Here is a 14,056-nt window from a genome sequence, read left to right on the forward strand (position 1 = left end):
TTTGGGATTTGTTTATTTTTTTTCCTTGTTTCTTTTTTTTTTTTTTTTTTTTTTTAAACAGCCACTTGAAATGAGAAACTTTGCATGGAAAAAACCCTTTTGGATTCATCTAAAGAGAGGAAAAATTTTCTAAAATCAACTAAATAATCTGGTAGTTCTCTGACATTTACTTACAATGTAACTTTAAGAGTGATGTGTTTTAACGGTTATTGTCAGTTTTAGGTGACTTACTTAGCATTTAACTAAATCCTAAAAATGTTAGAATATTACAAACGACCAATCAATGGATTTATGCACGAAACATTTGTTGTTCCTCTTGAACAAAAGACAGAAACAAACAAAGAAAGGCAGAAAGGAAGAAAGCTTTTCTCGAGATGCTGATTTTATTTACAGCATGCACCCGGTCTAGTGCTGCCAAAAAGTACCAATGTCTTCTTTAATCCCTGGTATCACTGTGATTGATATGTCACCATGCTGTCCTGATCAAATCTATGGTGGAGTTGTAAAGAGGAAGATGAGAAACGGCAAACCCAGCGAAGCAAGACATGAACACTGTTTTTTTTAAGCAACCCGGGCTTCTTGAACACCTCACCGGAATGAAAGGCTGATTGCACTGCACTGAAGCAGAAAATCAGGCAAAAGGAGCCCCGCCAAGGACTAAGCACTGTACAACACGTGGACATATTTTTCAGTAGACCCACAATATTCTTGTCCAGTAGTACAATTGTCTAAGAAATTGCATTTTGATTTTATTACCTGTAACTATAATAATAAGTATTAACAGAAATTAACTGCAATTAATATTGCAAATATTTTTTTTGAAGAAACTAATTTATTCAGATGCACCAGAATGACATGATTTGACTGAACTCATTAAACCGAGGTTAATATTTTATATCTGACTTACAGGATTTACCTGTAATGTTTTACTAGGAGAAACAATGTAAGCTAGTTGATTTGTTTCAAGGAAGGATTTTTGTTCTCTCTCTCTCTCTCTCTTTCATTGTTTTAATGTTAAGAACACAATCTGGATATGAAAGAGCTCTTTTTGGGTAAACTATTACAAATCAATTGACTGTTAAAAGTTGACAACCGCTAAAAAGGTGTTTGGTTGTTGAAAGTTTGATAATATCAAAATGACTTTTGATTTATGATTTGAAGTTACAAACTGTCAAATGGCTGGCCATGAAAATGAAATTCTAGGGCGGGATTTTGATATTATTTGAAAGTTTTATTACATCATGGAATTAGTTTTATCTTCAGAGGAAATGATGCAAAATGTACAAGTACTCGCACACATCAGTGTTGTGCAAAGCTGTAACTAGACAACGTCGAAAAGAATGACGGAAGTTGATTTGCATCTTTAAGCAAGCGCCTACCCTACAGAGGATTAAATTAGAAATGTGACAGCTTCCCATGTTTGTTCTGCAAAATGAGCCCAACACAGCTGACATGACCTTAAATGACGAGTTAAAACCATAAAAGAAGTTCATCATTAGCAGCAGCAGCACGTCTGACATCTGAAAAATAAACAAGTCTCATACAGATGCCTGGCGCTGTGTGTGAACACTAAAATGTATGCACAGATTGGCAACAAGTTTCTCCTCTCACCATTTCTCTTAATTCTGCTTTCAGTGCGACCACCGAGGCTGCCGCAGTCGCTTCACCGCGCCGCTCCCCTCCCTCTCTGTCCGCAGCTCAACTTTTCCAGAAACCCTCACGAATATAGAAAAACCCTCCACTCCCCGACCTTTTTACAAATTACAACTTTTACACACTCACATGCGAAGATTTGGAGAGGAGCGAGGAGCGTTCAGCGGCTGCCTGAGTCCAAAGTAGCCGGGTTCCTTCAGTAAGCTGCTGGTCCAAAAGCCTCCCGCCCCCCTGGCGCTACGTTCGGAGGAGCAGAGGAACAGAAGCGGGGTTTCTGTGTTTGTGGAGGCCACAGGTAGAGATGTGTCTCGTTGCGCAGCCCGAGCGCATTTCAGGAGGACGATAGAGACGCGGTGCTTCTCAGTTCAGTCCAGCCTGCCGCGCTGTGCGGCGGTCGCTCCGCCAGCTGTAGAGGCTGTAGCCGGGAACGCCGGTGGGAGGAGGAGCGGCGAAAAGCTGCCGCGCAAAGAGTCATGGGAAATGTAGTAGCGTCGATGCGGCGCTCAGACAAATTTTCCTATGAATTTTAGTTGGGTTTTTGCCTCCCAGTCCCAATCCAATTTGATTCAGTTCTCATCGGATTTATTTAACCAAGCACAGCACATTAAACAATGCTACATATTAAAAACCGTTGTTTTTGTACTTAGGTTTTGTAAGGGTAAATATACTGAAGTTCTGGTTAAACAAAATAGTATGTTAAAAAAAAAAAAAAACTGTCAGCTCTTCAAAGTTTTGAATTGATTAGTGAGGGTATTTTTGTGTGTTTTCACAGTTTTCTTCTGTGGTTTATGAACTGTTATGGTGTATGTGAGGAGATCTGCCCAGATTTTTATTTTGGTTGCATTTTGAAACAGTGATGGTTTTTATAAATAGCTAGAACAAAGTATGACTTCAGTGCCCTGCATAAATAAACATTGCTGTGCAGAGCTGCACAGTGGAAGAAAACCACTGTATGGTTTCAATTGTGTTACAGATAAAAATCTACTAGAGTATGACATGTATCTCCATTCATGTTTGAGTTAATACCCTAACCTTGACCACTTTTTGCTCAAATTGAAGGTTTATTTGGGCTACGACTCTACAAGCTTTACAGATCTAAAGTTAGCGACTTTTATCTTTGCAAAAAGACTGGATGAGGATCACCTTGAATTATCTTTTTGTTTATCTCGCCACGTGTTCTTTTGGTGTCAAGTCAGGACTTTGACTGGGACATTGCAGCATTTGAAACTGCTTTGATCTATTGCACTGTAGCTCTTACTGTATGTTTAACGTCTTTGCCCTGCTGAAAGGTGAACCTCCTTCCTCAAGCGTTTTGCAACCTCTGAGCTGGTTTTCTTCCAGGATTACCCTGTATTTAGCTCCATCCATCTTCCCTTCAACTTTGGCCAGCTTCCCTGGCCCTGCTCTTGGCTGTTTCTCTGATAAATACTTCCCTTGGCCTGCTCAGGTGATTGCTCAGTTGTCAGCTCACTTGGATGGCCCCGTGTTGAACAGTGATTGTACTTTGTGTTAAAAGTTGAGATCTTGCTTTGCTACTTAACTCTGTCTCAAAGTTCTTCGCAAACTGTCTGCTGCGTTCCTTGGTCGTCTTGACGCTGCTTACCCTTCACAGAACAGATTCATAGAAACGATGTAACTCTGAAAGTATGAAACTATTTGCTAATTAGAAAACTACTGAAGGTAACTGGTGTCATAGTAAATAGGGCTGAATCCCTTTTCAGATTTAAAGTTTTGAAAAAGTTTTCAAAGCCATGCATCATTTTTGCACCACTTTGTCTTTGTCTTTTATCTAAAATCCCAAATAGAAACTCTAAGCCTTATGGTTGCAGCATGGCAAAATGTGATAAGGAATACTTTTTAAAAGGCACCGATTTGCGTAGATGTTTATTGTACACATTTCAACCTTCTGACCTCTGTCTCAAATTTTTATCTGTGAAGAATAAATGGTAAGCACTCCTTCATCCTTACAGCAATTTCACTTTTTAATGCAGGACAAGCCAGGAGGAATTGTGTCTGATTGGTTGGTAGATTCCCTGATTTCTATTTTGTTTTTTGCACATATGTTAATGGTGTTGGTAGTAATTGTTGGCTGACAACAATATGCACTATTGGTATTGTCCCTATCTTGTCTGGACAGCTACTGATGTTGTTTGGGCACACTGTATTGTCCCTCATTTTTAGTACTTTGATTGTTTTTTTGGTTTTTATGTTGTTGTTGTTGTTGTTGTTTTTAGTTTTTACTTGCTGTAACATTATTTACCCTTTTGGGACTCAAGTAAACCTGAACCTGAACCTGATTAGCCAGCATTAGCTGAGTTGCATAAACTTTTCTTCGTGTTTTTTTTTTTTTTTTTTGTGAAAACAGCATACCTGGAGGGATTTCTGCAGATTTTATTTTAATCACTTATACATGAGAGGTTGCCTCCGGGAACCTGGTAGCTTTTCGGTATCTTTATGGAACGATTTATACGTTCCATGATCAATGAGGTCCACGTGAAATTACATTACAAAGGGTTAGAGAGAAGGAGATTACAAAGATTACATGTAATTTAGTTTTTTTTGGGGGTTTTTTTGTGGATGCATACTTGCAGAAAATCCCTCGTGATTCAAAAGAAGCAGACACTTGAGTGATGAATACAATAAACGCAGCACAGCAACATTACAGCAGAGCTCCCCGGGGGTTAGCACTTATTCTGGTTGTGGTATTTCTACGTGAAACACCTGGGTTCAGACTATTAATGTCTACAGTGCAGATGCATTCCTGATTTAACCTGAAGAGGGAATAATGACTAGGAAAAGCTGACGTGCTTTGCGGTATGACAGAGAGGGAGTGTTGTAACCTTTTTATTTTATTTTATTTTTTTTTGCAATAACTCCCAGGAATATCAGTGATACGCAAACGAGGAAAACTGTTTGATGCATTTGCTTCCATTAAAAGCAAATCTTTAAGCTCAGACTGAGACCGCGATGGATGAAATTCTACACGAAGACAATAAGTTGTTTTCCTTTCAGGTCAAACATTCCCTTGTGCATTCATTGTTTCTCAGCAGCCTCTCCCCCACTTTCTTACTGCCTGCGCAAAGAGTACATTTCCTACAACAGCTTGCCGTTTGTGTGTGTGTGTGTGTGTGGTGCATGTGGAGTGTGTAGAGGAAATGCTTCTGCCTTTCAGTAGCCTCACGTCTAAATTTAGAGTACCCTGGCTGTCAGAGGCCAGCTTGGACTGCTGGCCGCTCAGGAAAGAGACTCGAGGCGTGTTGAAGTCGAGGACAAATTGAGTAAGGCTGGGCTGTGCTCAGCTGAGAATAACACGTTTGCTCCTCGTACGCCCTGAAAAACAAGAGGACCTATAAATATCCCCCAAACAGCCAGGAGAGTTTCAGGAAGTGAGAATGCAATGGTGAACAATGTTAAATGGGCAGACAAGTTGGGTCATCCATCATCAAACGAGATCATTTATGAGAAATCAAAAGATATGATCACCGAAGAGTCATTCTTAGGTCATACACGAGTTTGAGATTACATTTACTGTAGTCATGTGACGAAAAAGAAAACAAAAGGCCAACATTGCAAATCCAAACATGCAAGGAACCGATTAGTGTGTCTTTTTTTTTTTTTTTATCTGTTTGCAGGCAGTGCTTCGTTCTCGTCTTTTTGATTATGAGATGTGTCTCTATGTCTGAATGTTTGGAGAGCAGCACCTCCTTTATTGACTCAGTTCCTGCCGGCCCCCCTGCCCCCTCTCTCTGTTGCTCGTTTGCCCTCTAATGTGATCCGGTTCTGCCAAACGGAGATGATAGCAGCAAAGAGCCACACTCGGTTTGCCTCTGGGCTTTCCTTTAATGGGTTTTGGCGTATAACCAGGGACGAAACTCTGCTTTTTCCATCAGTATCATTTTGTATTTTAAATCAACATTTTGCCCAAATAATACTGAAAAAAAAAAATCAACAAAGAGCTCAAATGCAATATGGAAAAGTCTGGATGTAAAATCAGTTTAAAAAAAATCATAGGTCTGGTTAAGTATGGAAGAAGAAAACAGTTTGAAGAAAAAAAAAATACTTCCACATTTTTTTGTTCTGCTATGAGCTCTGCAGCTCATTGGCCACTCCTTCATTTTGGGTTATAATTCTCTCTTTAAGACTAAGTGAATTTTTTTCTAAATTGAACTGGGTATGTATTCCATTAGTGCTTGCTGCATATGCATCAATTGGAGCAGCAACAGCAAAAGCATAGTCTGCTCTAAGTTTCTGCTTGGATTTTAAGTAAGAAGCTGCTAGTTGGCTGGTTGTCTCAGGGATGAATAAATGCACTGTCTCTCAGTGTCTACTTTTCAAATTGTGAGTTATAATAGAGTTGAGAAAAGTCTTTAAGAACTGAACTGTAAATATGCAGTTGGATTAAAATTGATTGTATGTGGAAGACAAAATTATGTCCTACTGAAATCATCAGTATCATCAGTGATATAAACCACATTTGTCTTTATTGAATTTGGATTTGTGCAATCAAAATAGATGAGCTGAAATAAGTAAAAAATAAAATCAAACAAACTTGAAGTTGAACTACTTTGCAAAACTCTGTAAGATATTTCAGCCACAAACTAGTAATACTGAGTCAGGTCCTGCTGCCAGTCTTTTGGGATTGATTTATTTAATTCAAATTAACTTATAAATCAAAATTTCGTGTGTGGTAGAGAGTGAAATCAGTGGTGCATAGTGTGCATGAGTGAATATATGTGTTATAATGTGCAAGAAAAAATAAACTACGAGACAAAAATAGCATCATACCTGAGAAGGAGATAGGACACAAATTAGTCAGCAGTTATACTTTAAAAAAGTTATATTTTATTGTATTGCATCGTATTGTATTGTATTGTATTGTACCATATTTATAGACCCAAAGTCGGAAATATTCACTTTGGAATATTCCCCATCCTCTGCCGCCCTCTAGTGGTTTCAACTAGACGCTTCACTTCCTTGAGAGGTCACCATTCCAGAAAACATGGCGGCCACCAGTAAAAGTACCGTGTTATTGAAAGCTGTGAAGAAAATAACCATCCAGTTCTGTCCGTTCGAGTCCAATGTCCGCTCAACAAGGTGAGAAACCTTCGCTCAGCGTTACTGTTGTGCTACAATGCCGTTGTTTTGTAAATTTTGTGTAATAATGGCAGGGTTGTTGTTAGTGAGAAAATAGTCGATACTAACGAAGACCAGCCATCAAGAACCAGGATTTGCCTCTCTCTGTTCTAAAGGGTCAAAAAGCTGAAGCTGCCCTTTTTATTAATTTGACCCTTTTTTAAAATTAATTTTATTTGTTTAATGCACCTGCATATCGCTGGCAGTTCACAGTCAAGAGCTCGAAAGCAAAATTACGTATTTCTCAGTTGTAAAATTCAAGACATGAAGTGACTTCTCAAAGATAGTTTGTCCTTTCAATAGCTGTAATAAGTAAGTCTAGCTTTCTTGTCTAGTTTTTACACATTCAATTTTCTTTAATAGTAACAAAAGGTCTCCTAATATCTGATGGTTTTCCCTAAAACCACTCCTATAAGGCTCAGAGAAAATAGTCAGCATGAAACATTCAGATTTTATAATTAATGATTACTCCCCCTCTTATGTTTATAATAGTTTTTTGTTTTAAAATTGAGGCCAGTGTTGAACCAGTGTCAGCGCAGCATGTCTCTGTCATTTAAAGGATTGACTTCATTTATCAACTAACATACTGATGAGGTTTAATGCACCAGATGTGGAGGACTCAAAGACCCCGATGCCTGCTTGTCTTTTCAGAGAGTTTCTGGCTCTGGTGGGTTCAGCGAAGGCCCGCTCCACCAACATGAACTGTGAGGTGATTTCTGTGGTGAAACACGACAAGTCGGAACCAGTAATCGACATAACGTATGGTAAGAAATCGGGCCATGTGCAGCTTTGCTGTTTTTTTCAATGAGTACCAGTTGAATATCAATGGGTTCTGATTTGTTAGGCAATGTTCTACTGCTCAACAGAAGGAACATCATAATCAATTCAGAGTCTAATAAGTTATGATTATATTGTGTAAGTATACATAGACATGTTAATAAACTTTATTAACAGTTTGGACTGCCCAGTTCAGATGGTTGTAGCACTAGCGCACAACAAGACAAAGACAATTTATATTCAGTGATACAGAATTTAGTTAAGTTCAAATCAGTCCAGTTTATTCCAAGACAACCCAATCATAGAATACAGTTAAAGCTGATCATTTAATGCCATTTGGAATAAAGTTATCTACATGATGAAGTCCAACCCGACGCATTGATCTTGAGTTTGCAGCATTGCTTTGTCCTGAGCAAGCATGTGGTGACAGTGGAGAGGAGTCTCTCCCCTTTAACAGGAAGAGCTGAAAGCAATCTGGCCTCTTGGGAACACATGGAGCAATAAAATATTATATTTAAGAAGAAGAATTAGAGTTATTTCATCTATTTCATGGGCAACCAATGCAGAGAAGCTAAATTTGGAAAGGCTCACATATTGATGTCTGATCTCTTTATTTTATCCCGTAAACAAAGCTCTTATAAACCACCAAAAAAAACCAAAAAAAAAACATTGTCCTCATTATTATAAAATCAACAAGCAACATTTTTCTTAGCTAGTAAAAAAGTTATTAGGACATCCCAATCCCTAACAGCTAGTGAATCCCTACCCACTTTGGTTGAAAGTGAAAGTCTGAGGAAAGTTTAACAATATTTTTGAAGTCCTGGTCTCTGTCTGGTAAACTTCAGTTTGTCCTTCATGGTAAAAAGCAAATGTTTCATCTTTGCTCACCTCCCTGGAAAAGTGAACTCTTCTTCTTTCTTAATGTAACAGCAGCATTAAGACTCTGTTCTATGTTTTGCGACGACATTTTATCGTTTTTAGAGACTTCTTTTCAACAGCCTTTCAGCCTGCTTTCCGTGAGAACTTCCTCGGACTGCCGGTTTTAAACGGCCTTCGTGCGTAATGCGGAGCGGCAGATTTACGCCCGTTTGTAATTGTAGCCGACGTTACAAACATACGTTTGTAATTGTACAAACGATGTCCTAATTTATTTCTCACGAGAAATTGTGCTCTCGTTACATTTTACTGAAAGCTCTTTTGTTCAGTTTTTCTCGTCTGTATGCACCTGAATTGATATTAAGTATCCAATGGATGTCAGAAAAATCAGACAGACTGTTGCAGGGTATTGTGATTTTTTTTTTTTCTCACATGACTGCATCCGCGTCCAAACCCCTCGTATTAAAAATTCAGAATAGATCCAAGTTTCTGAGGAGACTTATAATCTGCCGTCAGTAACAAACACTTCATGCCTCAATTAGTTCCTGGTGGTTTGGTTAGCGTGAGCTACGGCACGTTTCTGCACACAAATATTTGGCGTTGGTCAGCAGAGTCTCTTTTGTGGTGCTTGACATTTGCTCAGAGTTAACTTCCCCTGTGTTTCACTCCTTACACAGTGCCGCCTCCTCCGAGTCATCTCATTGTGTCTTCTGTTTTTTTTTTTTTTTTGTTGTTTGTCACCACAGTGGACGGGGAGAGGCTGGTGATGAAGGGGGAAAGGTTGACTTGCCGCGAGATGCTGAGCGCGTTTCAGTCCCGCTGCAAAGACAAGGACCCGCAGAGCAAGAAATGACCGCCTGTTTGAATTTGTTTGTGTTTATACGCGTGTGCAATCTTGGAAATGTACAATAAAACAATATGTTTAGCTAAATGCGACTCCGTTTGTAAGTTACGGTAGAATTGCTTTGCACTCATTGTGAACTTTGTTTTAACTGTGTACCTCAGATGTACTTTGTTTTGTGAGCGACGAACCAGTCGGTTAAAATCGTTTCGAGCAATAAAGCTGGCATTAATCAGTACAGAGTCAGTCAAATCTAATATTTTGTTAGACACAGCTGGACTTTTATGAAATTTAGCAACAAAAAAAAAAAAAAAAGAAGTCCAAGTGAAATTAACACAGCTATTATATATTAGACACATATATAATATCAAGTTAACCATTTTCAATAGACTTTTAATGTATTTGCCATTCATTTGCATGAATGCCTGTTCATCCATTTGTCATTTCATCCATCCGGCTGTCCATCCATTGATCGATTTGTTTGTATGTTTGTCCTTTACCTCACAGTTATCAGCTAATACTCTTGATCAATCAGATTGCGTTGTACAAATAAGCAAACCTGAATGACATTTTCCCTGGTGGTGACTTTACTTCCCCACTAAGCTTTTGAAACACATTTTTGCTTCTTAACTTCAGTCTCTCTCTCTCTCTCTCTCTCTCTCTCTCTCTCTTCTATACCATTAAATTCTTGCACTGTCGAATTCTTTCAGATTTTTTTATTTTATTTTTTATTATACATTCAGATCCTTCTGAGATAGATTCAAACATAGGACAAACAAAAGAAAATAGTCAGATTTAATAGACAGCATTGCAAGTAAAAGGTTCGGATTATCGGAGGCGGGACTTAAAATTATTTAAATGTCTGACTTGTGTTGTGACATAGAGGGATGCGATTGGCTTCACTTGCGTTTACGGGGAAAAAAAAAAAAAGCGAGCTGGCCCTTTAAAAGCACCCACTGCCTGGCCAGTTCATCATACTGGTCAAGAGAAAGTTACGATTTGTCGTGGAGGATAATCACACCAAAGACTGCGACAATGGTTGACCAGTTTGTGGGAACATGGAAGATGATTTCCAGCGAGAACTTTGACGACTACATGAAGGCACTGGGTGAGCCCTTATTAAATTAGGCAAAACAGGTCCTTTATCAATACTCACGTCGCTGAATTTTCTCCGACATTTTATTCAAACGTTTCCTTCCGTGCTGCAGGTGTGGGGTTTGCCACCCGGCAGGTGGGGAACCGAACCAAGCCCAACTTCGTGATGAGCGTGGATGATCAGGGGCTGATCTGTATGAAGTCTCAGAGCGCCTTCAAAACCACCGAGGTCAAGTTCAAGCTTAACGAGCCTTTCGACGAGACGACTGCTGATGACCGGAAGACGAGGGTTAGTTTGTTGGGTCTTGACGACTTCAACATTTGGATTCGGAAGGAGTCACAACTTGCAGCTTTGTCGTCCAGTCCTCCCAATGCTGGCGTTTAACAGTGTGTCCCTCTCCCCTCTTCTCCGCCCTGCAGAGTGTGGTTAGTCTGGACAACGGCAAGCTTATTCAGAAACAGAGTTGGGATGGCAAAGAAACGAACATCGAGAGGGAGATCTCTGATGGCAAACTCGTGGCGGTGAGTGTATTTTTATTTTATTTTATTTTATTTTTTTAAAGCCGATGAAGACCCGCCTTAATACTTAAACTGTGCATGTTGCAGAGAAATGATGTCAAACGACTGAAGTTGTAAGATACGATTGCTTTTTTAAAATATATTCTTGGATTCTTTTTCGAAGTCTTGAGTCACGCTATCAAAGCAGAAAACTGAATCTTGTAATGTTGCTTTAATTTCCGTTTCCATGGATATCAAGGGCAGGTTTGACTCGCCTAGTCATAATATTGTGGAAAAGCTGAATTTTAACAAGCATTTGTTTTCCCCCTTAAAATGCTGAAATTCAATTTTGCCACACAACATGAGCATAGTAATAGAAATTCACACTAAATCTTGTTTTTCCCCCCTCGCTCTCCTCCTCCATCACCTTCTGCATAACTTTCTAAAGACTTGCTCCAGATGACCTGTCTGTGTTCTCTCCTCAGAAATGCATAATGGGAGATGTTGTGGCTGTGAGGACGTACGTGAAGGAGTGACGTTGATCCTGGATGACCGGCTCAGTTCAATGAGCATGCTCCCAAACTGAAATGGCATGTTCCTGCTCTCTGTACAATTGTTGCCAAAGTCCGCTTTTTGTATCTTGTTGCCCTCATCTTGATGCCTTCTTGGGTTTTTGTTTGACACTCTTGGGGTGGATTTTGTGAATAAAAGCTTGAGAATTTGTCAGATGTCCGACTCTTTTTGTCATCAAGTCTTAATCAAGGTCTCGTTCTGAGATGCTCAAATACTGGGGAATGTTTGAATACAAGTTCTCTGCTGGCTTCTGGATTCATCTAATGAGCTGGATTTGAGTCCTAAGCAAGTGTTTCCCCATGCTGAAGGTTTATGAAACTTAATAGATTTTTTTTTTCCTCCATTGGTCCTTTAAAGGTCAAAACTTTGAGCCATCCTGCTTGGATGCAAAGGAATGTGAGCTCTTTTTAGAAGTGTGTGTAGGGGAATTTTTTTTTTTTTTTGGATGCTGAACATTTCCCATTGCTCATTTACTGGCAGCTGTGTTGCACAAGAGCATTCTGGGTATCCCTCCTCTCCCTTGTTTGCAAGTGGCGACAGCCACTTTCCCATGACGGGAAAGGCAAGCCGATGGAACTGATTGAACCTGACGATTAAAACAGCTGAACCTGGACCTGTGGGCCAGCACTCATTTTGGACAATAGACTGGCAGCTGTGGAGGACATGCAATGTTTGACCTTGTGGGGAAGAGGCCAAGTGAACAGGAATGTAATGGACTGTTGGCAAAGGTCAATGTGCTGAAGGTGGTTTACTAAATCCCTGTTTTCCACGCCTCAAAACATTTTACTTCAGGTTGACCTTTCCTTGGTTCACAATGATACAAATTCATTAACTCTGTTAGATCCTGCAATTTTCTGGTATTAGAATTTTCTGCTAAATTAATTTTATCATTGAGGAGAGAGGGAAATGGTTTGGTCATTTAAGGATGAGAAGTTTTTTTTTATTTTGAGAATACACAATTGTCTCTGGATCAATGAATGTATACATCAAAACACCTTCACTTCACAGCAAATACTTTAACTTATCCAAATAGGTCTAGAAATTGAGAAATAAAAATGGTCTCTTAAAACGTATTTCTAGATACGCACATAATGCACATAACAGTCTAACTCGAGATGCATTTTCTATGTCTTAAAATGAAACTGGAGAAAAAAAAGAACCCTGAGCAAAGCTGGGGTAGAAAACTGCTATCTCTTTATCCATTTAAAAATACAGTCTAAAAGGATTCATCAATATAATTAACAAAACTTAATTTTATGCAAAATTGTCTTTCCCTACAGCAGAAAATGTGTATTTCAAAACTCTAGTTAAGGAGATTTGAAATGAAAAATCGACAGGAAATCCATTAGATGAATATATATTTTTTTTATCTAACCATTTTTTGATATATAAATCTGACATTACCATTGCTCACTCCAAGGGACTTTTCTAACTTCCTCCATGGTTAGCGATGCAACAAGAAGCTCTGTTTTTAATTTAGCTCCTCTTCTGTAATGATTCACAAATACTACATACAGTTAAACAGTAGAATCTGGACAAACAAAACCCAAACAAGCTGAATTCAAATTTGTCTTTGTTGGAAATAACACAAGATTCACGTGAAAGAATGTGAAAAAAAAACCCCATTTCATTGGTAAACCCTGAAGCCAGCTAACAGCAAACTGACTATATCATGCACTGCAGTGATTTAATCTCTTTTCATAGTTACTTTCCCCCAGCCTGACATGATTACTCATGTTTCTTTGATGGTGCCGTCCCATAATTACTCTACAACTCTGCTAACCCTCACACTGACCAGCTGCATTCGAACTAAAAAGCAGCCGTATGTTCTGCATGTCCTTTGTTTTACATGCCAGAAAACTGACTGAGCAGTTTGTTTACCTCCCCGGCGGACCACTTTAAGATGGTAACTCCTTTAACTAATATTACCTCCAAAGGCACAAGAATAATGGATCGTGATCTTTTTATCCTCTGCTTTTATCTTCACTTGATTGCTGCTCATGAGGTAAGAGTATGCTGTGTGCACAGTCCGAAAGCCGAAAGGCACATCTGCTATGTATTGACTTACAGGTGCACTGCTTGAAAGTCAACAAGGCGTCCCCGTGTCTTTGTTTGGACAACTGCAGGGAACAGGGCGGATCTCCACCTCCAGGTCTATTTTTCCCAGACATCTTCCACCGCAGTTGACACGGCTTTTCCTGATCTGCTGGAGGCGGACAGCGTTTTAAGACGTTCGGTCTCAATTAAAGCGCACGAATCGAGCAACACAACACAGGGCATTTGCCGAAATGAAAGACGAAGGATGAGAAATGAAAGCTTTCCCCAGATGAAGCCAAAGTCTTTTGACTTTTATGTAAAACAAAATTTGTTGAGGAAAAAAATATTCTACATCCATCCTGACTGGGCAGCACGGTGGAGGCGAATTCATGCTCTGGCGATGCTTTTCTTCAGATGGGGCAGAAAAGCTTCTCATAGCTGATAGGAGGATGGAGGATGGACATGACTTTTTAAAGATATTTTATCTAGTATAGGGCAGCCTGTTCTTGCAATTATAAATAGCAGTCTGTCCTCAGGTGTGGTCCCTGCTAGTTTTAAACATGCAGTAGTGCA

General features: G+C 39.4%; 2 protein-coding genes across 2 annotated transcripts; both read left to right on the plus strand.

Annotated features, from left to right (window-relative positions):
• Positions 1 to 6,610: 6,610 nt before the first annotated feature.
• On the plus strand, positions 6,611 to 9,517 carry mrpl53 (mitochondrial ribosomal protein L53). The gene is made up of 3 exons (XM_015021753.1): positions 6,611 to 6,747; positions 7,438 to 7,550; positions 9,186 to 9,517. Exons 1-3 carry the CDS (start codon positions 6,653 to 6,655, stop codon positions 9,290 to 9,292), a joined length of 315 nt encoding a protein of 104 aa, XP_014877239.1. The 5' UTR covers positions 6,611 to 6,652; the 3' UTR covers positions 9,293 to 9,517.
• A 606-nt stretch (positions 9,518 to 10,123) lies between these two features.
• fabp4a (fatty acid binding protein 4a) lies at positions 10,124 to 11,599 on the plus strand. The gene is made up of 4 exons (XM_015021752.1): positions 10,124 to 10,388; positions 10,489 to 10,664; positions 10,796 to 10,897; positions 11,359 to 11,599. The coding sequence occupies exons 1-4, from the start codon at positions 10,139 to 10,141 to the stop codon at positions 11,407 to 11,409; spliced, it is 579 nt and encodes a 192-aa protein (XP_014877238.1). The 5' UTR covers positions 10,124 to 10,138; the 3' UTR covers positions 11,410 to 11,599.
• The last annotated feature ends 2,457 nt before the right edge of the window (positions 11,600 to 14,056 follow it).

The sequence above is a fragment of the Poecilia latipinna genome, unplaced genomic scaffold, assembly GCF_001443285.1.
Source record: "Poecilia latipinna isolate Pla-1442-1.1 unplaced genomic scaffold, P_latipinna-1.0 Scaffold2847, whole genome shotgun sequence".
NCBI classification, from domain to species: Eukaryota; Metazoa; Chordata; class Actinopteri; order Cyprinodontiformes; family Poeciliidae; genus Poecilia; species Poecilia latipinna.

Excerpts from the sequence above, each read along its gene's own strand:
- mrpl53 (XM_015021753.1), top strand. The coding sequence starts at position 6,653 with ATGGCGGCCACCAGTAAAAGTACCGTGTTATTGAAAGCTGTGAAGAAA. Across the intron at positions 6,748-7,437 it reads TCCAATGTCCGCTCAACAAG|AGAGTTTCTGGCTCTGGTGG; the intron begins GTGAGAAACCTT and ends TTGTCTTTTCAG. Across the intron at positions 7,551-9,185 it reads AGTAATCGACATAACGTATG|TGGACGGGGAGAGGCTGGTG; the intron begins GTAAGAAATCGG and ends TTGTCACCACAG.
- fabp4a (XM_015021752.1), top strand. The coding sequence starts at position 10,139 with ATGTCTGACTTGTGTTGTGACATAGAGGGATGCGATTGGCTTCACTTG. Across the intron at positions 10,389-10,488 it reads CGACTACATGAAGGCACTGG|GTGTGGGGTTTGCCACCCGG; the intron begins GTGAGCCCTTAT and ends TCCGTGCTGCAG. Across the intron at positions 10,898-11,358 it reads CTGATGGCAAACTCGTGGCG|AAATGCATAATGGGAGATGT; the intron begins GTGAGTGTATTT and ends TTCTCTCCTCAG.